At 37.2% G+C, this 23,860-nt stretch overlaps 4 protein-coding genes across 7 annotated transcripts; all 4 read right to left on the minus strand.

Annotated features, from left to right (window-relative positions):
- Window positions 1-6,241: 6,241 nt before the first annotated feature.
- Window positions 6,242-7,456, minus strand: LOC137741334 (LOB domain-containing protein 12-like). The gene is made up of 2 exons (XM_068481061.2): window positions 7,166-7,456; window positions 6,242-6,752 (listed from the first exon to the last, which is right to left on the minus strand). Exons 1-2 carry the CDS (start codon window positions 7,322-7,324, stop codon window positions 6,381-6,383), a joined length of 531 nt encoding a protein of 176 aa, XP_068337162.1. The 5' UTR covers window positions 7,325-7,456; the 3' UTR covers window positions 6,242-6,380.
- A 5,986-nt stretch (window positions 7,457-13,442) lies between these two features.
- On the minus strand, window positions 13,443-16,889 carry LOC137743181 (protein DOUBLE-STRAND BREAK FORMATION). Its single transcript, XM_088679531.1, has 5 exons — window positions 16,027-16,889; window positions 15,746-15,953; window positions 15,359-15,502; window positions 14,606-14,792; window positions 13,443-13,997 (listed from the first exon to the last, which is right to left on the minus strand). Exons 1-5 carry the CDS (start codon window positions 16,062-16,064, stop codon window positions 13,816-13,818), a joined length of 759 nt encoding a protein of 252 aa, XP_088535657.1. The 5' UTR covers window positions 16,065-16,889; the 3' UTR covers window positions 13,443-13,815.
- Window positions 16,887-20,525, minus strand: LOC137742207 (transcription initiation factor TFIID subunit 15b). 4 transcript variants are annotated; one of them, XR_011069366.2, is made up of 8 exons: window positions 20,186-20,525; window positions 19,971-20,088; window positions 19,034-19,751; window positions 18,682-18,832; window positions 18,529-18,604; window positions 17,963-18,083; window positions 17,700-17,754; window positions 16,887-17,592 (listed from the first exon to the last, which is right to left on the minus strand). XR_011069366.2 is itself a non-coding variant. In XM_068482001.2 (7 exons), the coding sequence occupies exons 1-6, from the start codon at window positions 20,409-20,411 to the stop codon at window positions 17,975-17,977; spliced, it is 1,398 nt and encodes a 465-aa protein (XP_068338102.1). In that variant the 5' UTR covers window positions 20,412-20,525; the 3' UTR covers window positions 16,887-17,754; window positions 17,963-17,974. The 4 variants fall into 4 exon arrangements, 2 of the variants coding, with proteins under 2 accessions (XP_068338102.1, XP_068338101.1); XR_011069365.2 differs by having other exon boundaries at window positions 17,877-18,083; XM_068482001.2 differs by having other exon boundaries at window positions 16,887-17,754.
- Window positions 20,526-20,870: 345 nt separating this feature from the next.
- On the minus strand, window positions 20,871-23,582 carry LOC137743686 (glucan endo-1,3-beta-glucosidase 9). The gene is made up of 2 exons (XM_068483617.2): window positions 23,183-23,582; window positions 20,871-22,165 (listed from the first exon to the last, which is right to left on the minus strand). The coding sequence occupies exons 1-2, from the start codon at window positions 23,518-23,520 to the stop codon at window positions 21,052-21,054; spliced, it is 1,452 nt and encodes a 483-aa protein (XP_068339718.2). The 5' UTR covers window positions 23,521-23,582; the 3' UTR covers window positions 20,871-21,051.
- Between the last annotated feature and the right edge of the window lie 278 nt (window positions 23,583-23,860).

Below are 23,860 nucleotides of genomic sequence, written 5' to 3' on the forward strand. Positions count from 1 at the left end.
ATATTTGCTTAGTCAAGACTCCACCAAGGCTTTGAAATTTAGAAGTCATCGATCACATAATTCTGATGAATAGTTTGGTTAACTAGTATCATATGCATGGCTTCAACTTTCTTCAACCAATAAAAGATTCATCTAAACAGTATATTTTATAGTGAAACTTCAACACTCTTCACTTAATTATATCCCTCGTGGTAACATAATTAGAATTTGAAAGTCAGTTAAATACTGACTTTTTTTTTACAAAAAATATTATCTACACTAAGTGGTGGGGGATGGACTAAGCCTCACAATAGGCTAGCAATAATGTGGTTCAAATTCGCTTTTGATGAGAATTGAACCTAAGATCTCTCACTTACAAGTGAGGAGGAATACCAATGACCGTAGTACTAAGTGACCGTTACATCCTAACTTAAGAAACAAAATCTGATGAAATTTAAATTGTTTCTTCACAGTTTTTTATGTTTACAAATCTTGTTAAAATGATATGCAATTGATTATGCTATAAAAAGAAAAACTCTTTGATACGAGTGAAATTAAATATTTTCACTGAAATTATACTTGAAATTAATTTTGATATGTATGGTTTAAAGTTCCACGGAGAATCTTTTGTGCAATTTTTTTTAAGTTTAAAATAAAAAATTTAATTGTCACTTAGTACTACAGTCTACTCAACTCCACCTCAAAAAAAAAAAAAAAATATATATATATATAAGAAGTGATCAACGTTAGATACATCTTTAATAGAAGAGATGTTAAAACATTAGATCAAATCTAACATTACCCACAATGCAAGCAATTTTTTTTTTTTAATACAAGTAAATTATTAAGCGAAGCGGAAATTAAACTTAGAATCTCATGTGAGAAAAGTGATGTTCTTAATCGATTGAGCTGCAAACCTTTTCAAACATTAAGATAGAAAATGGCCAAAGACGATAAAGAGGAAAGCTTGATACCAACAAAAAAATAAAAACATAAAATGAAACATAGTTGTATAAAACATGATTTTGAGTACTAATGAGGCGAGGAGTACGGGAGACCAAAACAAAAGGCATCTACATAAAAGAGGATGCACCGTGCACCGTTCGCTTTTTTATTTTACCCCAATAAAATTTCCTCGAAATCTGATTAATGCTCTAGAACAAAAGGCCTCTTTGCTTGTAACCACATGTGAAGAAGTTAGGGTTTCACTATAAAATTAATTAATAATATGAGAAGTAGCTTAACATACTAATATGTTCATGCAAAGTCTCTTCTTCCATCAATGTCAGATTCATTATCAACACTCCCTCATTTATGGTGAATTATCAAGCTTAACACGTGGATAGAACAAAATGAGACACATAGAGCACATGTGGCCATTTGACTTCACACCAGGAACAACCTGTTATGATACTGTTTAGACTCGAAATAGTGGGCTTAGGCCGAGTGTGACTTTGTGCTCGGCCTAAAGTGAAAAGTCTTGAGTATCCATGATAGTTTTTTACATATAAGTCCAGCCCAAGGTGAGTTAATCGAATTCTAGACAATGTTGGATTCTTTAAGAGTCAAGATTGGATTCAGCCGAGTCCTGAATCAAGTAGGAGTCTTTGAGATTGGGTTCTGCTTTATTAGGATTTGTAATATTCCAAGAATCTAGGTTCGAAGTTGATAAGGGTCAGGAATGAATTAAATATATTAAAAGGACTGGGTTCAGAGTCCTAAGTCTGGTAAGATTAGCCAAGGTTCATACAAGGATCATAACGGATTGGTGTTGATAAAGTACAATCCAGATGAGACTTTACTTTGGAATGATCTGTAGAAAATCACTTCTATAAATAAAAGACGGTCTGCAACATTCAAGGCCTCTTCAAATTAACAAACAAATCTGCCCTGCATAATTTCTCCTTATACGTGAAACCCTTTCACCTTTGAGAAGACAATTGACATTCTTAACTTTGTCAAGCATATCTCTCAGTTTGTATAAACAGTTATCTGATTGACAATCGATAACATCTCTCAGTTTGTATAAACAACTCTGGAGCTATAGAGTTGGGCGAGTGAGGAGCATCTTTGAGTTTGTAGAAACAACTCTACCATAAGTTCGTTTGACTACCTATCCAAGTTTCTATTAGCAAGGAATCTCTGAGTCCTAGTTTGAAGAGGCCACATCGTTAGCTTTCTTAGCAAAGCGAAGTGTTATTAGGTTACGTTGTTCAGCTATTAAAAGCCAAATTTATTTTATGATTAGATTCACAAGTGCATTTTAGAGACTGGTATTCTTCCGGCCAAACCACATTTACGATAAAGACACTTATCTCTTTTGAGTATTTGTGTCCATACAGTCTGGTACCGATTCAGCGCATTTATATTTGCACAAATATAATCGAAGCAGCCAAGCTTGGTGCAGACGATTCGTGAACTTAGCAATAACTAGTAGCCCTATCTTCATGTTTTAGAAGCCAGAGGCCGAAAGGAGTTTCTTCCTCAGCCGCAATCGCTTAGATAAGAAGTCAGCAGCACATTCGACATCACTGCCACCACATTCATTTACTCACCAGCCAAGCTCGGTCGCCAAGTTGGCAAGCCCTATTCAACCGAATGATGTAGTTAGCTCATTAGCTATTCGACATGCGTGCCACATAGGTTTGGTAGTCTTTAGTGTCAACAGATACCATGAAGAAGTTGAGGTTGTTGAATAAATGTCCCACATCGAGAAATTAAGAAAAATAAAATACAATAAATAAGTGTACGGTTCCACTCATAATTAATAACATCAAGGCCTTTTATGATAAAACACAACACTTAAGAATAGGTGGTTAAGTTAGGATAGTATCAGTGTGGTTAGAAGTGGCCCAATGTTCGTCTCTCTAAATATCCAACAAAGGTTCTTGATGCGAGAATTATACGCACACAAATTAAACCCTCTTTTTGACAATTGTAGTAAGTATGTAAGTAGGGATCGTTCTGGACCGGGGATTAGGAGGGATTGTTAATCACTTGGATTTGACTCAAAAACGCTAAAAACACAATCTAAAACACTATACTAGACTCAAAGAATGCAAAACTAAACTTTAAAACACTAAGACAAACCAAAGACTCAAAATGCTTTAAAGCATAAACTAAATTGATTTCTAACTAAATTGAACAATAAGGTAAAGGGGGATTTAGGTTTTGATTAAACTAAATGACAGATTGTAAATTAAAGCATAAGGAAATGAAGTAAACACAAAATGAATGAATCAACAGCTAATAAAAAGAGATAGCACAAATGGAGATGAAGCTAGAGATTCGATTTCACCATTGCTAAGCCAAGTCCATGCTTGTTAAGTCAGATTATACTCATCCCTCTACTTATTTCTTGGGTTTGTTTCACTTAGATATGATCAGCCATATGATGTGTGGATTTGATCAAATGTCTCTAATCATGAGCCTAATTGTGATGTGCAACTTTGGTTCCTAATCAAGACTATGTAGTGCACAAGAAACTTTCACAAAACCAAAGGGAACACTCGGCAGGATGTTTGCAAAACATTCCCTTCATTCATTCACATATCTACCAAGATTATGCATGATGTGTGCTTTAATCTTGGCTAAACAACCTGTGGTTAATTCAAATGATGATCAAGCATTAAAATCAACACACTAAGTCACAATTAAATCGGAGAATGAAACAAGAAATAGATAGATTAAATGAGAATTCCGAATTAACTACATGGCAATCTTGCAAGGCTACATCGAATCCCTAGAGAGAGATTAGTTACACTTCATGTTTACAAAAGGTTTGACATAAAAATATATAATATGAGTGAACATAGGATTAAGAAGAAAGAACCCTTGAAGCAAAACTGATGTCGAAATCCTTTAAGAAATGGGAGAGTGTATCTAATGGAATGAAGCCGAGAGGAAGTTCCTCATGGTACAAAACAAAGAGAATCAAAGAAACACCTAAACATTCCAACAACTCAAACTTGAATTGCATGAACGTTTAGGCCCTCTTATCTTCCTCTTCGTCGTAGCACAAGGTCTAAGGGATGTTGTTGGTGTGTTGAATGGATTGGGGAATTATGGAAATGGATGAGGAGTGGTGTTTGGATTATAAGGGAATGGTAGCTCACGGCAATGAGGGAAGATTGGATGTGTTTGTGATGTGTTGTGTATGAAAATGAGATGTGATTTTTGTGTATGAATGCATGGGTTTTTATAGGGGGAATGGAAGAATATGTGGGTGATTGTTTAAGAGTGAATGTGGTTGTTATGATTGAGAGTGCATGTGGATGAAATGATGAAGTAGGAAGGTGGAAATGCATGTGTATGTGGGTGATTGTTTAAGAGTGAATGTGGTTGTTATGATTGAGAGTGCATGTGGATGAAATGATGAAGTAGGAAGGTGGAAATGCATGTGTTGAATTGGTGGTGCAATGATGAAAGAGTAAGTGCATGTGTGTGTGAATGGTGTTTCTTGATGGTTTTGGGGTTGTGATGCATGTGAATGCATGTGGCTAAGGGTTGTTGATTGAGCTAGAGGTTTTGCATGGCTCAAAGGATTGTTTGATTGGGCTAGGCCCTTTGTTTTATGTCCAAAGTGCATACAAGGCTTTCAAATTCGTCCAACACTTTGGCTCCAAGCATATGCTATCCATTCCAAGCCCAATTTTGCTCCAAAATGCATCTTTTTGCTTCCTTAGCCATATGAACCTAAAAACACACGAAAATGGCTTAAACTACTAAAACAATTATGAATTAACAACATAGATGCACGAAAACAAGCTAAGTAAGTCGCCTAAATATGCTCCTATCAGTTCTACCATAAAATCAATTGACAATATGGGAAATAGTACAACTTACTTATATGTCATCAATAAAGTCGGAAATGGAGGCCAAAGATTATGAGTTTCATTATAAACATGCATCAATGTGGGATCCATTCAATATTATGGTCTTGTTTCTCTAATTAATGTGCATAAACCATCTCCAAAAACCCCATAGTTCCAAGAAATTTAATTACCTAAAGAGACATATGGTTATCTCTCTAACCATTGGTTTCATCTTTGGCTTTCTTGGTTCATATCAGTGTTTTAAAAGGCTCACCTTAGGGCGCGCCTAGGCGGCCTCTGAGGCTGGGCGTCAGTGTTCCCGCCTCTGTTTTGAGGGAGTGGACGGAAGGCTTCGTTGGAGCGTGTCTAGGCGGCGACGGCGCACCTCTGGGCATCCGAGGCATTCATTTGGCCTTTTTTTTCTTCAAAATCAAGGTTTTCTGAAATGTTTTTTGCTGTTCTAGTTTCAACGAAGAAGAAGGAGATACTTTCTCTCTCCAAATCCCATAAATTTCCATAATAATTGCTCCACTTAGCCTTTATTTCATTTTAAATACCCTATAAATACTCCACTCAACCATTTTCGCCATTTATTTCATTTTAAATACCCTATAAATACTTCACCCAACCCTTTATTTTCCTTTAAATTCCCATAATTATTGCTTTATATCATTTTAAATACCCTATAACTACTCCATTCAACCTTTATTTCCTTTTAATTTACTTATAATTGCAACATTAAGCCTTTATTTTGCTTGAAATTTTTCTATAATTGTGACCATTCATCCTTATTTTCCTTGAAGTTCTCTATAATCGCTTACAATAAAATAAATAATTATAACATTTTGAGACTATATGACATTGTTTCCAAGTACAACTAGACTTAGTAATAAAGAAGATGATATTATCTTTGATTTAGTTATAGTTATATTTGTTTTTACAAAGTATTATATTGTTATAAATATACTTATATATATATAATATTAAAATTTTAGGTTCCGTGAGGCTTCGCCTCGCGCCTAGGCTGGACTATCCATTGGACACTTCGGCCACACCCCCGCCTTTTAATACATTGGTTCATATGTAGGTTTTTTTTTTTTTTTTGTTTGGAGAAAATATTGGGAGTGCTTGTCACACAAACTGTTATTATATGGAGAAACATTATATGCACTTGTTATAAGCAGCTATATTACTGTACATTGGGGTGGGAGGGATAGGTTGAACCCCAGTGAGTCATTTAGCGTGTCAACAAATATTATGGTGAAAAAACTAGAAGAAGGAAATTTTAGTCAAAGAGCGCTAATAGCTTTACATTCTACAATGACGTCTACAATAAGAAAAAGAAGCCTTGTAAACCCTACTTTACTCCATCTCCCACATGCATGGGTTGACCCAAAATTCCATATACAAAATTCTCTCTCTCTCTCTCTCTCATACGTACGTGCACAAAATGAAACCGATGCCTGCGTGCACATGCGGATCACACACAAATAGAGCAGTACGAATTGAATGATCAAGCAAAGATAAAGGAAATTGTATTGGAAAGATGGATTGGCAGTGCTTTGATTAATGATGATAAGCAAATGATCAAGTCCAAAGAGACTCTTTTTTAAGAGGGTCTTGGATTACATTGCTAGGAGAAGCAAAGCTGCTGAAGTATTGATGTGGAATGCTATTGATGTCACTGTTGGATAAAAGAAGGGACTTCTGGTCATGATCTTGATGATGATGATGGTGTTGGTGTTGATCAATCTGGGATGGTAAGGCTACAGGTTCCTGTTGCATCTGGATGCAAAGTATCTCTGCCTGAGCCACTGCAAGCTGCATTTGCAGCTGAGAAACTTGATTCTGCAGGAAAGAAATTGCCCCAACGCACCCGTAAACCGGGTCTCTCACTCTTGCATTTGCTTCATAAACCAAACTGCTCACAGCATCTCCTCTTTGATGAATGGGAAGCTCCTGAATGAACAGGAAATCATAACTTAATAGACACATAAAAAACCTAATTTTGTAATTGTTCTTTGTTTGAACTCGTCTCTTGTCACTAGTTTAACGAAATCAGAAATATACAACAAATAAGAAGTATATAACTTAGGCATTGATCTAGGGGATGCTTGCACTTCTATGGATGAGAGCAAATAACATGCCATCAATTAATTGTGCTGGTCTTGTTTGCAGTACCCTTCCATAAAAGTGCATGAAGCGAGTGCAAATAGCGTTTTCTCACACCCTTTTTCATTTGTGAGCTTTCATGTTTATTTATATCTACTAAGTCTCATTTAATTTATTCAATTCAAAAACCATAAATAAACAGGGGACTGCAGGGGAGAAAAAGGGTGTGTGGAAATTCAAGTTTAGAGAGAGTGAGAAACCTGCAACATTTTGCTAACATTGCTAGCACCAAAGACCTTGTGAACAATGGCAAACTTATGAGGGTCATCAGAAGGGAAGTAAGGGGCAAAGATGCAGTCTTTGGCGCACCGGCGCCTCAACAACTTGCAAGAAGCACACGGGGAAGAGCCCGATCCCATATTTTACTCTAAAAAGAATAACCCCAAAAAAGAAAATTTTCCCTCCGAAGAACTGCGTGATTAAGAAAAGCTGGAAAGCACTTTCTTACTACTGAAGAGTTGTAACAAAAGGAAGCTTAGTAGTGTTCAAGCCAAAGAACTGAAACTGCATATTTATATTGGTTCAAGGATGGTAGCCTTAAGGTAGAATGGTTCCACATGCTTCGCCATTAAAATAATATTATCATCACAATTAACAATCATAAAACAAATTCAGACTTAAAATAACTAGAATCTGGATATCCTCAACTAGGCAAATTAGCAATTTCATATGTCAAATTACGATTATAGCCATGAAGCGTGACAGATTTGAATGTGATTAGCAAGGGCAACTAGGTCAATATTGGAGGGAATAGATTCTTCTCTAGTTGACCACCGCCTAGGCGCGTGAATTGTATGATATATATATATATATATATATATATATATATATATATATATATAGATAGGTTGGCAAAAGCCATGCAGTTGTGTAGTTCTCACGTTCTGGTTTGACTCTTCTATTTCTATCTTCTGCTGCACTGTATTGGTATAAGCAAAAACTAGTAAGAGAAGAAGAAAAAAAACAAAGGATTAATTATTGAAAACGAATATTAAATTAGAGATTAATTTGAAAGCCATTAATTGGGGAGAGAGGTTAACTAAGGTTAGGGTTTTAGTAAGAGAGAGAACTTGAAAGGGATGTGAAACCCTAACCGGGACCAAGACACCGAGAGAGATGGACTCAACGACGTGAATGTTTGTTGGCGGACATTCACATGGAAACATACATTTTCACAACATTTCTATCTCACAGCCCCCAACGCCTATATTAGAACTTTTGAATCTTCGATCAATGCTCTCACTCACCCAAAATATATTAATTTCTATTAAGTTTATGTTTACCAAATATAATGGATTTTATTTTTTGTCAAACAAATATAATGGATTTAGTTTTTCTTATTTTTTTCATGCAGCTATGTTGACCAACTACAAATATTCTTTACATACCAAAAACATAAAGCCTACCATTCTTTAAATATCAAATATACATATATGTTAACCCCTTTTCCGGAAATACAAAAAACAAAAAAAAAAAAAATGAACTTTAATGAAAAGCTTCCGGTACTATTCTTTAACGAAAACCACATTTTTACACTAAAAAATCAATTCTAGTACTATTCACTGTATCATTTATTTTGTCATTATCGTTAAAACTTAAAGTTTTCAAGTCATTTTCATTAGTTTTCCTAAAAAAAAATGATTAGATCTCATCGGTCATTAGACTCATCATAACAATTAAACCAAAACGCGTTTGTTTTCATGTTACTTAAAATTTACAAAAATTATTGGATCCTCAAGAGTTCCTATACAGATCTTGAATAAAATTCAAACAATGTTATTTAAGGGGAAGGCCTACAGACATTATGCGGGTTATCTCTTTCTCTAAATGGTCTTTCTAGTACAATCCTACAAGTAAAGTTTCAGCAAGAAAGATTTTTAACCCCAACTTTAATGAGCATTTTCGGGGGACTAGCCCCACATCAATTTTGAAAATAAAGTTCATGACGACTTCATAGAAAAATGGTAATTTTGCCATTTTTTTTTCCTACCAGATTGTGACTGCTATATATGCACATGTTTTTGTTTGGCGTTACGTAAACTCATGTTTATCGTTTCTGATGGACGCATGTGTAGATTATACTCTGAAATTTATTGGCAATAATAAACTGGTGTAATTCTTCACATCCTTAATACTTCTTTACATGTGACGAAACTTTAAAACCTAACATGTAGACAAAGCACATATGGCCATTGAGCTAGGGTAAACAAACTCCAATATCATACAAAACCAATTAGCAACTAGTAACTTCTGTTGGCAATTGGTTGACCTTACTTTCATGGTGGAATAACCCCTCTTGAAGTAGCTAGAAATTGCACAGCTTAGCTTGTAAACTAGTAAGTTCCTAAGGCATATGCACCAATCCATCTACCACAGTCATGCAAGGCATGAAACGTTTTATTTTAATTCAAACCTAACATATATAATCGAATTCAAATTTATTGAGAGAAAAAATAAAAAGAAATACAAGTTGTAAACTTTTTTTTTTTTGGCACAATGCATGCATGTTCAAACATTGCATGGCCGCAAACCATCCATGAATTAACATGTCACACGAGTGACCAGTACTACTAAGTTTTATATAATTTTAAAAATCCTCAGTCACATGTATACGTTGTGTTAAAAACAAATAAGCATATAAGATAATACTAAGCCTCCACAGAGAAATTAATGTGACCCAATTAATGAGATCCGACATGAAGCAAAGGCTTAAGAATTTATTAAAAAGGAAACCCGTTTCGAGAGAGATTGAAACTAAAACAAATAGCAGTTGTGAAACCCTAAGACCTCTTCTCACTCTCTTGCATTTAATGATCTCCACATGATTCCAAGCTTCTAATCTTTTGTTCCGAGGAAAACAGCTCTCTTCCCCTAGCTAGTTGTCATCGCATATGTTTATATATATCCGTTTTTCGTTTTTTATTATTAAGTCGTAGCATCAATTAATGTATCTTAAATTATAAATAATGCCTGTGTTTTCAATTAGAGACTCATCTCTGATCTCTCACACAATATATGTATATATGTGTGTTATTCTAATATTGAAATGGGGGCGAAAATTTGAAGTTATTTGCCACTTAAAACTAGAGTCTCATAACTAATATTCTTTTCTATTTATCAGTGAGAGAGTTTTAGATTCGACTACTGAGACTTGGAAAACGGGTCATATTGTTGCATTTGTATCGTTTTTTCATATTTGTTATCTTAGTAGATCGTATCGTATCAAATAACAAGTGACTTAATAAGGATTCGATTCGTTACAGATCGTGTTGTTTCGTGTTGGTTTAATGGGTCATGCAAGAAATTGTCATGTCTAATGGCTAATGTCTAGACCTGACAGACTGGTGACCTGACAAACAAATCGTGTTCTTATCGGGCTAAAAGGTCCTACAATAAATTGTTATGCCTAATGTTTAGACCTGACAAATGGGTCGTTTAAGTGTCATACCCGTCATCTTAATGGGTTCTTAATGTGTAATCCGATAACAAACCGAATCATTTAAGGCCAGTTCTAAACGGATGACCTGATAATGACTCGACTCATTAACGGTTTGACTGAGGATGACAAGTTCAACACTAAATTATTATGACTTGTTCATTATGTAAAGCTATAATGTTGATTTTTTTTTTTGCCACTTAAATAATATTCTTCTCTACTTATAAGTAAGAGATTTTAAGTTCGACTACTATGTGGATATGACAAGTTCGATACTAAATTATTATGTGACGTACTTAAATCCCTCATCCCTCATCCCTCATCCCTTAGTATTTGAGGTTTTACTATAAACCCATTAATGAGCGATTATTACTTTCAACAAATACATCATTATACGAAGAAAAAAAAATGTTGAATTTCTTTCTTCTTCTGCAATATATAGAGTCTTTTCTTTCCTTAATGAGCGATTATTACTTTCAACAAATACATCATTATACGAAGGAAAAAAAATGTTGAATTTCTTTCTTCTTCTGCAATATATCATTCCTCTGCTTTCTTCATTTCATCAACACATTACCTCAGAAAACGCGTATATATTTTTAATTAATATTATACAAGTTTCAGTTTTGTGTTTCAAGTTTCAAACCCTAAGGTCTAGGAAGAAGAAAAACTTCTACGCTCTAGACGGTGAGATCTATGTGAAGTTTTTGTTTTACTGTATATTTTAAGCAAATGAATGAAGTAGAGGAAAAACAGACATCTTTCATCAACTTAGAGGAAAATAAAACATGCAACCTCCGATGCAAACATTGAATGCGCTTGCCTTGGTCATATGGAAGATTCGATTCTTGAGATATATGCATGCAGGTTTTCTTAATATATATATATATATATATATATATATATATATATATATATATATATATATGTTCTAAAATGGTGGATAACATTAGAAGCCATATAAGTTTGACAATGGCACCCTCAAACTTCGGTCATATGCGCTATCCTCACCTCAATTTCAATTTCAATTTGCTTGAAACAGAGTGGTGTTGGATTTCCGATGCTTCCATTTTCCCACTATCAACACAATACAACGAAAATAACTATATATGTTTGGGTTTGCATTCTTAAAACGAGTCATATTTTTCTTCTTCTTTTTTTTCTACAAAATTACAACCACAATTTGACATCTCTATTAATTAATAAAACCCTCATTGTCAATCAAAAGAGATTGAAAAGAAAACTTAGTCTTCTATCACACAAAAAAAATGATGGGCAATAATATAATTTCACATGTTCAAATTTTACTATTTTTTATTGAAGCCTTACATGCAGATGATGTTAAAATTTCTCTAATATTTAAAAATAAAATCAAAAACAAAAACCTCCCACTTCCCCCACTTTCTCTCTCTCTCTCTCTCTCTCTCTCTCTCTCTCTCTCTCTCTCTCTCTCTCTCTCTCTCTCTCTAAAAAATGAGTTCATACATACAAAGTATGTAGGCAAATACTAGTATTAGTAAAAGTAACTCATTAAAAGTATATAAAAAAAAAAAAATATATATATATATATATATATATATTTATACACGCGTGTTAAACTATGCATGGTTAACACGTAAACAAATAAAAATAAGTATTTTCAGCTTAAAAATATTAGGGCAAATATGATGCGGCTGGTAAAAGCTAGGCCACGTTAATTATCAGTATAGCCTTAACTTTTAGTTACATAACTTTTTTCATAGAAGCGAGAAATAGAAAAATTAAACCTAGCACTTCTGCAGTATGATTAATTGCTCTCAAACACTTAAACTACAAGTGTGTTGCAAGTACATAAGTTTTGATTTCAAAATTCTATGTAGTACCCAAAAGACCATTGCCAACATAAACTATACAGTGTGTAGAAATGGAAATTACTAACGCACTTTGTTTTGTCTTACTGCACTTTTTTTTTTCCTAGCATTTAAATTGAATGAATTAAAAAATAATCAAGAGACTAAATAGGAGAGATTTTTGTGTGCAGCACCAGATGAGGGGTGGTGTGAAAGGGGTGAAATAGAAGTGGACAAGGACTAGCATGACAAATTAGAGAAGGGTGGTGCTATCTACACATCATTTTTTACGTTCCACATACTCCTCTCATTTTCAGGTTGAATAAATTGAGAAGAGTCAAAGAACAAAAATTAGCAGGGGTGTGTAGAAGGTAAGAAAGGGTGTGTGGCTAGCACCACCCATAAAAAAGAGTAGAATAGGTGCATTTTTTGGTGCCTGAAGCCACACGAACACGTGGTTCGACTGTCGGATCCAAAATTTCTTAGTAAATAGGAGCTGAGATTCTCTTTAGATCTCTGTGTTTAGAGCAGACGGATCAAAAAAGCCGGGCTGTCAAGAGAGAGAGAGAGAGATCTTACTCATCAAGGATTGGTTTTGTATGAAATGGGCCAATGTGAATCGTATAATTTAAATTGAGTGGTCTAAATTTTCAAATTCATTAAAATGAAAAAAAGCAGAACATATTCGATGATAACGAAAAAGAGTACCAAGACTGACCAGAGGGAATTGCTCGGAGTTTTCAGTTTAAACAAAAAGAATCTAAGATGGAGAAACTTCGAATCTAAATATCGAGAGAGTATCTCAATTCATTAAATAGAGGAGTACATAAACCATTTTCACGCACAAAAAAATGCAGAAGAGAGTCAAATTAATAAACAAAAACAAAAAAACAAAATTTCGAAAAAGGACAAATAAGTATGAGCACCTTTTGTCCGAATGGCCCTCTAATTGAGCAGGCCGGAGAATGCCACCTAGGTACCTGCGATCGGGCCTTGCAGACTGATACATAGAACTCCAAGCCTAAGGGAAAACCAATGTGATTCTTAAAATAAAAGAGTGATATTATTCACACATTCATTTTTAACTCTCACATATTTTTTTTAATTTCCAGTTAGCATATCGAATGAATTAAAAAACATCAATAGACAAAAATTAAAAAAGTTGTGCAAAAAGTAAAAAGAAGTGTGTGAATAGTACTATCCAAAGTAATCTAAGCAAAATGTACCCAACCGTGGGGCTTTAGGATCCATCTTTTGTTTTATGTTTATTTCTGATGCAAGTAAATATCGCAAGAAGGCCATTTGAACACAATACCTTAAATACAGGATAACAACTCTTAACCACATAAGCTACAAGTCCGCCCCTTGTTACTGTAGTTTGACAGCTACAATGTCAATGTAAGACATACTACATGAGACCAATTGTTATTGTTGTGATTGTAGATCTTATCTTTGTTATGATTAAGATATTCAGGCACTTGGTGCACACAAGCACCTCTAAATCAAACTTCAGGGTTCCCTTCTAGGCTGCAAATAGAATCCACGAGCACAAGGACGTTGACAATGTCCCCCAAAATGGACTAGGCTATGATTCATTAGTCATCCCCAGCAAGCTTCGACTCATGTTCAATTTTCGTAGATTCCGCCTTCTGATTCCATTTCGGAACAAAGTGCTTGCTACACATTTTGGCTCCTTGAAATCTAAAGGACGCTCCGTGCTCTTCTCCTTTAGTCTCTTTTTCAAGTAGTCTGCCGTCTGCGCTTGAACTGATATCAGCCAACAGAAGTTTCCATGATCAAATTATAGCAAACAACCCCCGAATGCCGTGGATAAGTTAATACATTAACTTAGTTACCAAATATGAGTCACATAAAACCAAAGAGAAGAACTACATTGAGATTTCCTGTAGAGATACCTAAGCAGGAGTAACTATCGATTAAGGAACTGCAGCAAACACTGCAACATCGTACATTTGTTTTCGTTACAATGGAGAGTAGCGAACCATTGACATAGCCTAATCCTAACCAACTTCCCCACCTACCCATATCTTTGCATTTCATTATTGCCCCTATATGACGAAAGTGAGAGGTTTGTTACCTGAGTATAAACCGGGTATAAATTCTCACTATTTGGAAGCAGAGATAATAGCATCAAAAACTTACCTCACATCGCAAATAGGTTAACCGAAAGCATTCAGTATTATGACCTAATATTACGAAGCAAATAGGAAGCCTGGAAAGCAACCACAGTAAAGTGTGGACATAATTATCAATTCACATTTCAAGTTGACTCTATCAGCAATTCTGGCACATAAAACACAAACAAAAACACGGCATTCATATTGAAGAAAATCAAAACGGTTAGGAAGAATTACCAGAGTGGGAAGAAGCAGATGCCATGGCACAATCCTTGAGTCTCTTTATCTTTTCAATTGCTTGCGCACTTTCGAAGACTTCATCTGTTTTTGGGTCTTCAGTAGATTTCCTCATAACGTTAACTTCATCTGTTTTACGGTCTTCAGTAGATTTCCTCTTAATGCAATCCAATGCATGTTCACATGCCTACAGAAAAACCTTAAATCAGGATATACACCACAATAACAAAGATTGACGATACAAAAAGTGTGTTGAAAAACACACATAGCATGCAGTTGGTTATTACATATAACATGAGCAATTACATGATAAAAATGCAATAGTCTTGCGTGTCTAATCCACCTTCATCTAGTAGTAAATAAGCCATTTGTATAGCACTAAATATAAGATTTGTGCCGCTCATTTTAGGAATCAATAGCAATCAAAAGAAACGATAACAACAAATTTAAAACATGTAGTCCCAGGCTTTAAAAATAAGAAATCTGCATGTTGTCAACTGATTTATATCTTGTTAACTTGAAAATAAGAAATCTCATGGAAAACGATAACTTGGGTATCGACCACAGATTTAGTTATCAAGCAATTGATCATAGATCTGGGTACTAAATCAATCATAATCTGAAAAATCAAACAAAATTCCTTCTTTATTCCTTTAGCTACACCTGCACTGCTTCTCCGGATACGAATAAGTTGGGAAATTAAGAACACTGATACAAAGTAGTGATGGTTATGAAGGTGATGATCACACTCACCTTTCCTGCAACTGAATAGAAACCACTATCTCTTGACTGGTGAGCAAAATTCAGCCATTCCGTTAAAGAAACTTGTAGCCACGGATTCGTCGAAGATTTGACGTCCCGCAAAAGCAATGCCTCATATCTCAAAGCCAAACAACTCTGCAATCACAAACCGAGCCACAAGCACATAACAGATCATTAGTACCAAATTCCAAAGAACCCCAGCGATTTGGCTTATGACATAATTAACTTCATAAAATTCACCAATTTCGCCCGAAGTGGCATAAAAAAAAAAAAAATTAGGAATAATTACGCCTGAAATTGAAATCTTTAATTGAATCAAAGTAAGGGGGTACGATGAAAACAATGAAATTGAGAGGATTGAGTTTTGAGAAGATTTGCCTCAACATCGCCTACTAGTGCGAAAGCGCGAACAAGAAACTCGAGAACCAGAAGCTTCTCCTCCACATTTTTCTCTGCAGTTTCTCGCAGAACAGAGAGGGATTCAGATTTCATGAACTGCCTGAAGCCGGACCTGACTTCCATCGACGACTTTACGTCCTTCGAAACCAATGCTGATTCCAATACTCGTAGCGTCGCGTTATCAAACCTGAATAACTCAAGATTTTCAGTACCAGAGAGAGAGAGATAGATGAAAGATTGGAGAAGAAGTAGAAATGGACCTTCTGTTCAGGACAAGCGATCGAAAGAGCTCTGACATTTGGGCGGCAAAATGGTTCTCTGAATTTCAATTTGAGAGGGATTTATGAACATAAGATGGGCCGTAATGGGCCTTGAATCTTTAAAATTAAGGCCCACTTATCAAAGAAACGAGGCGAAATCTCATTTGCCATCAACTGTCGATTTTCCGTTTCTTTTCAACTTGCTCCATATTCGAATTATCCACTCTTGATAGGGTAGTGAAAATGTTGCTTATATTTAAATATAAAAAAAAAAACATTTTATGTTACTTTTCATTACTCGTATTGGCACATTTTAAAATATTAGATTATTCATAACCAAATTGAAAGTCAAAATCCGAAAAAAGTAAGTTTACGGGTTTTTGACTCATCGCTGAAATATATTTTATAAACCGTCGCAATGCTACAAGCTTACAATACTCTTTCCCATTTATAAATGAAACGTCTTAAATTCAATCAGAAAAAATGCAACCGATATAATAAAAAACCATAAGATGGGGCCGAGGGCCTGCGTTGAGTCGCCGACGTGCCGAGCAGTACCAACCATAAGATGTGGTATGAGTTTTGTTGTCCATATAGAACGAGCACTAACAACCAATAAGATGAACACTCGGCAAACACAAAATAGAGGAAAAAGGGCTGCAGTTGCTTGCATCGACAAAAGTTTTAAGCAAAACAAACACCATACGGACCGCTTATGCATCTCCGAACAAACACCAAATCATATCGCAAAATGCCAATCGTACGGAGACGGGCGGTTTTAAGCCCAACAATGTAGCACATCAATTTACAAACAAACAGCAAATCACCACTTCAGAACAAAAGGAAAAATAGAGAAGACATCAAGGAAACAAACGGTTTGATTCAAATATGCAAATGTTTGGGATGTAATACAACAATTTGAACTCCGACCGCAAAGTGATTACTAGGGTGTACTCCATCATTGCCTAAACTAAAAACTGAAAGAAAACCACAAGGCAAATGCCAAGAATACAATCGAAGCACATGACAGCAAGCACCCATCAGCAACAGAATGAAGGACAGGATAGTTGACGCAAGGAGCTAGTAGCTACGCGGATATTCTTGTCATCCACAAGTACATTGCAGTCACCCACAAGGAAGACAAGCCCCACCCAGTAAGTAGCTGAACAATTAAGGCAACCGGTAGGCAAAATTTTAGGCACCATGACGTTTTGGCACAATACTAGATCTTAAAAACACTAGATTGATGTGGTGAAGTAGAATCACCGCAAAGCAAAAGCCTCGATGTAGGAAAAGAGCCTCCACACAACATGATCAAAAATCTCTAACCAATCCAATATAACAAAATCCTAAATGGAAAACCTATTCCTTGTAACATGGTAGCAACTTAAATAAGTTCAGCTGGAGATCAAAGTTAAGCAAAATCCAATCCAATGGTCAGGATTCACATCTAACATCGAGTACATTCCAATATAAACTCCCAGCCACGGGAAGCATCTTCAGTGATTTCTCATACGGGCGACAAATTTTCAGTCAGAAAGCATGTACAGATATCAATGCTTGCATCTGAGCCATAGATATAAAATGATCAGATGCAATCAAGAACCCAGTGATGCAAATCTGGGCAATCTCCAAATAAACGTTAATAATGGTTACGAAAGAGCAGCACTCACCTGAAAATATCAACCTACCATAGCAGCAAGCAATTTGGAGATTATCGACTTGTCTCTATAAAACATTCACACAACTAAAATCAATCCCATGCATATAACTGAAACTCCTCCAGGTAGTTTTAGGTAAAGTTAATATAGGAGGACAGAGGCCTTGCTCAGGGTTAGTGAACAACCTACCTCTAAGTCTCCAGTTTAAGAACCCTCCAACAGAATACTACAAAAACCCTCAGACAACAATTCTCATTACATAAAATCTGCTTCACCTGGAAATTCTCTCAGTAAGGACGCGAACGGTTTCCGCCGTGCTGATGTCTATCAGCTCCACCATCTCTATAACTGTTGCGCCTGTCACCGCCACCATATCCACCTCTACCGCCACCACCACTGCTTGCACAAGAAAAAGCAAGTCAGGACTCAGCATGCAGCCAAGTGCACAAAATTAAATAAGCAAACCAGAAACTCAATTCACGCAAAAACACTGGACCCACAGTTAAAATAAACCAGCATGCAAACAAATTGCCATAATAAAAAAAAGCTACATCTCTTCACTACAGAAAACCATATATTGCAAAAGAATTTCATAAACCACATCGGAAATTCAGTGTATCACCCATTAACAGAATACCACAATTGAATTAATCAATGACTTTAGTGATTGTGACATCAGGAAAAAGAACAAAATATAAAACCCACAAGCAAATATTAAACATCAGGATACATATCCACTGGAAATTTCTCCCAATTTGAGGAAGCAACATAGAACATGAACAACAAGAAAAAGAGTTACTTTCAACTTCACTCAAAACGTAAAATGTACATAGATATCTACCCTTGTTCAAACGAAGGCCTTGGAGCTGATCTCTCCGCCATTCCAACACTGATCTTATAGCCCCTTAAGTCATAATCTGTAAGCACAATACCCAGTTAGAAAAGGACGACTTAAACATCATCTTACCATGCGGAATAAAAGCAAAAGAGTTACCATTGTAAAATCCACCGGCTGAATGTGCAGCAGAGGGATCTTCATAGGCTAAACATGCGTCGCCTTTGTTTTTTCCAGACTCGTCTGTGTATATTTTGATATTATATGGCCATTGATCCTTATAGCCACGTTTCTGCTTGATTCTTCCCACCTGAACAATAACTTAGCATTAAGTAACCGAAAAAATGTATACCAATTTGTGGAGCTGACAAGGCAATTTAACTTGTTCCTACAACTGCTAGAGAAATGAAAAATAAATTTCCATACAGATCCTCAAACTATAAAAATCAGTAAACAAAATTCAATCTTATAAACTCGGATGCACAAAGTTCAGAAGTAGGTATGGATTTACTTGTCCAATGCCTCCAAAGAGCTGCTGAAGTTCGTCAACGGTAACATCTGGTGGTAAGTTTGATATGTAGATTCTAGCATTGTCACAAGTATCATCACAATTCTGGTCGCACTGCTTCACCTTAGCTGGGGCTTCCGTAGCAGCACTGCCATATCCACCACGACCACCAGCACTGTATCCACCATCATATTTAGCTGGAGGGCCCCCACGCCCACCACCCCTTGCATCACCTAGACCATCACCACCATAACCACCTGCAGGACCACCATAAGATGGGGGATATGATCCAGGTCCACCAGTATAGCTTGTAGGAGGCGGAACTGCATCTGTTCCATAACTAGCATTGTAAGATGGTGCGTAATTGCCTCCAGCTGCACCATAGGACGGTGGAGCACTTGGAGGAACCTGACCATACCCACCATCATCTCTTCCTTGACTACCACCATAAGAACCACCTCTACTACCACCACCGCCTCTACTGTCATAACTACTGCCTCTGCCTCCATCATAACTGCTACTTTTACCTCCTTCATAGTTACCACTTCGACCCCCATCATAATTACCACCCCTACCACCACGGTTACCACCACCGTAGCCCCCACCACTTCCTCCTCTGTTATAACCACCACCACTGCCACGATCACCACCGGCACCCGAAGGAGAGGGCGTGCCACACTTATTACACTCAACTCTTCTTGCAAAGTTTGAATTCCCACAGCTATATACAACCATACCGATTCCATAAACCACATATACATATGCAATAAGGAAAATAAACAAAAATATACAAATTTCGACTTAAAGCTAATACTTTTAGTTTTAATTCTAAGAAGTGAATTCTAAAACCAATAAAATATACGGATAAGATTAAATAAATCATAAAACCGATCAAAATCAAATAGAAAGAAAGAGAGATAGAAAAAGAGAAAGGGCTTACCCTGGATTAGGACACAGCCAATCACCATCTCTTCCACTGCCACCGCGGCCGCCTCTGCCGCCACCACCACGGTCGCCACCTCTGCCTCCACCACCACGGTCGCCTTGATATCCTCCACCTACAATCAAAACCAAATCCGTCAAATCAAAAGCAAAAGAATTTAAAACAATTATAAACTCTTATAAACTCAAAAGGAACAAAGTAATGAAATTTACCTCGGCCACCACCGCCACCGCCCCGTCCACCACCGTAACCACCTCCATCGCCGCCCTTACCTCCGTATCCACCACCACCGCTTCCACCATAGCTCCCGCCTCCACCACCACCTCCATAACCACCAGAACCGCCTCCGTATCCGCCAGAACCCCCATAGCCACCGCCGCCGCTAGATCCGTATGTCGGAGGGGCACCATCGCCCCCTTGACCGTAGATTCCAGCCATGATCTAGGTTCGAGCGAGAGAGAAGCGAAACAATCACAGGGACACAGAGATTAGGGTAAGACTCGGAACAAAGATACTTACGCGCTGGAGAGCATCTACTTTATATAGGTCTCCAAGACTTTGACTCCAACACGTGTTACTTAATTATGTCAAAGCCCAAACCCGAAGCCCTTTGAGTCCGGATTGGGTTTTCTTTGGGCCTCCAGGCCCGTTACAGCTTTCCTTTTTCTTTTCTTTTTTTTTATATTTATTTTTAACAAGTCAGAGGAGGGAGATTCGAATTCAAGCATAAGTGGCAGGTACATTAATCTAACCAATTAAATTACAAATCAGCTCTTGATATCTCCACCGCCAACTGACCTAATCCACACATACGCTTGTAGATCTCGTCTTTTCTTACTAATTGGGAAATTGAAATGCTCACACACACTGCATACTAACAAGAAACAAATATAGAGATTTCCCAAACCCTTCTTTTACTATCTTGAATGTTTGTAGAGCAATAACTCCAAGAAGTGTTTGAACCTCACACAAGTTACAACAACAAAACCGGCAACAATCGATCAGCAGTCGGATCATACAGCGGCAAAAAAATTCCTCACATATCTATTTTCTCAAAACTTTCCTCGAAATCTATCTTCTATGTAAATCGGGGTAAAGATAACAAAAGGGTTGTCACTAGCAAGGTCATCCACAGGGAAAGGTAGTCCGGGCGGAAGGAATCTGAAAGAGAAGTGCGTAGCTGAACCGAAAACCTGCAATTATCCACGGATGGATTGACAGTTGTGATTAAACCCAAGCCACCAAAGTCACAGCTATCTGCACTCTGGTTATGCTGCTGATAGTAGCTGTTAAATGCATATGAGATATTGCCAGGCCAACTGATATTGGAGCAAGACCCGCCAGGAGACATTGCACTGCAATCGGCATGCAAACATGCCTCTGAAGCACTAGCAGTCGCATTAGATAAGTCCCTGTTATTGTTCACCACGCACCACTTAGCCGGAAGGTACTCCACATTCTGTGCGTCCACGAGATTTTTCGAACCTTGGATGAAATCAAAACGGTACTTGGCTTGACCATCAAAAGTGAAGACACCCCAATGTCTCTCAAAATTTCCAGTGCTTATGCTTCTTTGGTCCTCATCTAAGAGGCTAAAAACATATGTTTCGCTTGGAGGATTCCGAGGTCTGAGTGGGGTTCCCGATTTGCTGCGAAGGTGCGCCATCAGGCCTTTCATGAATGTCTCTGCAGTGGAAGTGGTTGCATTGGCTGCTCCATCTGTAGGCCAACCAATCTGTGACACAACAATTTCCATCTTAGGAAATCCTACTTTTGACAAAGCAGTAACCAAGGTGTCATAGCTCAAGTCAAAGCTGTTTTTGTATGTTTTGCGGCTGTCGTTATGAGGTTTTGCATTATCTTTAAATAGAGTGAAGTCGAGGGAAATGTTTTTGTTCTGGCGGAGACTTATGAACGGGGAAATGGTTGCAAAGAATGGTGAATTGTGCTTGCTGAGAAACGTGAGCAGTTCAATCATGGTTCTATTGAGGTCAGCCCGAAAGTGTCCTTTCGAAGGATGGCCAGACTCTGACAGGAAGGAATCAAAACTACAAGGCACCACTACTTTCACATTGCTCTCCAATTTTGCTCGGACCAAAGCTGTGTGAACATTCATTGCTGCTCCTATGACGAATGGGTGAAATTGTTCACCATAACCCTGCAGAAATGACTCATCTCCAACAGCAACATACCTGAAAATAGACTAGTTAGAAACCAGTAGATAAAAAAACGAAACAACCATATCTTGATTCAGGAATGAGAAAAATCCATTCGACATCTGATTTGATCAATAAACAAACATTCAGTAGTTACTCTACGAGGCTAATGAGTTCATGAACCGCGGAACCCCTGCTACAAAACTTTATCTGTCAAATTGTCCTTGCACGGCTGACTAAACCTAAAAGGAAAAAGCGATATTCTACCATTATCCTGCAAAGATTTCTTCTCACTACAAAATTTGCTTGTTCGATCAGTCCTAATGCAATTAAGCCCAGTGAGAGATCACTGATACTGGCATGTTGGAGAGGCAACAGGCTCCTCTTTAAAGATTAATAGACAGAGGAAAGTTTCTTGTTGCTCTAGCCTCTAGGCATAACTCTCATCTCCTAGAAAGTTTATTGGTTTATTTGAAAAAAATCAAGCACCAATGCAGCGGTTGAACATGCCAGGGGACTTGAACTAGAAGCACCGGAACACAAATACCATTATCTACTCTTTTCTTTTATTCTTCAACCATGAAGAACACTATAAAAGTATCTTTAAATTCCATATGCTGGCTCATACGACATAAAAGAGTAACCTTGACGTGATGGTTAAGCATCTACTCTGAAAAACATAATGATGAATATTTTGACATGGTCTCCTTTCGTTTGTGGTTCTTTTCATAGACATTGAACTAAGGATAATTTCACAAAAGTCCCCACTTCATGCGCAATGCAACTTTGATCGAAAACTACGATTTTTTAACATCTACATTGCCCCAAAATTGCAACACAATGCCAACGATATCACTTAATCTGAGCAAAAGCAGTAACAAGATGCATTCTTTCTAAATGTGTTACACAAATACAATGCAATTCAGCAATTGGGTATTTCTAACAATCAAATTTCATCGACAGTAAATCAACTATTTACCACCTAAAATCCAAACGCAGCATCAAATTAAAACCCCATCGGGCAAAAAACCAAAGAGAAGGACGAAAACTCACTCAATTTTAACGCCGCCGCCGCCGCCGTTGGAGACGTAGCGAGTGACATTGTCATGTACCCAACTCTCGGCAGCCTTCTTGGAAGAGTTGAGGGATTTAAGCAATGCATTGGGAATGCCCACAGTGACGCTAAGCTTGGACCCAGAAAGCGCTCCGAGGACGCCTGGGTCGGCGTCGAACAGCTTGACCTTGGTGACATTGTTGGACTTCAGCAGCTCCACCACCTTGGTCGGCGGTAGTGGGTGCGACGCCGTCGTACCCCAGTTCACGCCTATGGATCCGCAGGTGGAGAAGGTGGTCGCCAGGAGGAAGAGGAGTGTGCAGAGATTTGGGGGCATTTTCTGGGTTTGTACTTTGGACTTGAAGAGGGAGATAAAAGGCTAAAGTTTTTTATGCTGAAAAGTAGTATATGAGTGAGAATGTTGGTGGAGGCTTTTGGCAGTTAGCGGTGTTCTCCGCTAATTCAGCAGTCCTACTTGGCAATTTCGTCTCTCTCTATAAATTATGAAGTTTAATTAGATTTTTTTATCTGTAGGCTATAGAGTATAGTTCGGAGGAGATCTAATTCCCCTTAACAATGTGTGTACCACTTTAATCTTGCGTCACAAAATAAATTCATATATCTGTTAGAAAATTTGTTAATTTAGTTGTTTGATAGTATAATAATAGTGGGTTCTA

Source organism: Pyrus communis, chromosome 11, assembly GCF_041283825.1.
Source record: "Pyrus communis isolate YQ-2024b chromosome 11, ASM4128382v1, whole genome shotgun sequence".
Lineage (NCBI taxonomy): Eukaryota > Viridiplantae > Streptophyta > Magnoliopsida > Rosales > Rosaceae > Pyrus > Pyrus communis.

Bases quoted from the DNA above. Each gene is read 5' to 3' on its own strand.
- LOC137741334 (XM_068481061.2), bottom strand. From the start codon at position 7,324: ATGGGATCGGGCTCTTCCCCGTGTGCTTCTTGCAAGTTGTTGAGGCGC. The intron at 6,753-7,165 runs GTTTCTCACTCT...CTGTTCATTCAG, and splicing joins ATGTTAGCAAAATGTTGCAG to GAGCTTCCCATTCATCAAAG.
- LOC137743181 (XM_088679531.1), bottom strand. From the start codon at position 16,064: ATGTCAGAGCTCTTTCGATCGCTTGTCCTGAACAGAAG. The intron at 15,503-15,745 runs GCAAATCTTCTC...TTGTGATTGCAG, and splicing joins CACTAGTAGGCGATGTTGAG to AGTTGTTTGGCTTTGAGATA. The intron at 13,998-14,605 runs GTAATTCTTCCT...GGCTGATATCAG, and splicing joins ATCTGCTTCTTCCCACTCTG to TTCAAGCGCAGACGGCAGAC.
- LOC137742207 (XM_068482001.2), bottom strand. From the start codon at position 20,411: ATGGCTGGAATCTACGGTCAAGGGGGCGATGGTGCCCCTCCGACATAC. The intron at 20,089-20,185 runs GTAAATTTCATT...TTTTGATTGTAG, and splicing joins CGGTGGCGGTGGTGGCCGAG to GTGGAGGATATCAAGGCGAC. The intron at 19,752-19,970 runs GTAAGCCCTTTC...GGTTGTATATAG, and splicing joins TGGCTGTGTCCTAATCCAGG to CTGTGGGAATTCAAACTTTG.
- LOC137743686 (XM_068483617.2), bottom strand. From the start codon at position 23,520: ATGCCCCCAAATCTCTGCACACTCCTCTTCCTCCTGGCGACCACCTTC. The intron at 22,166-23,182 runs GTGAGTTTTCGT...GTCTATTTTCAG, and splicing joins GGCGGCGGCGTTAAAATTGA to GTATGTTGCTGTTGGAGATG.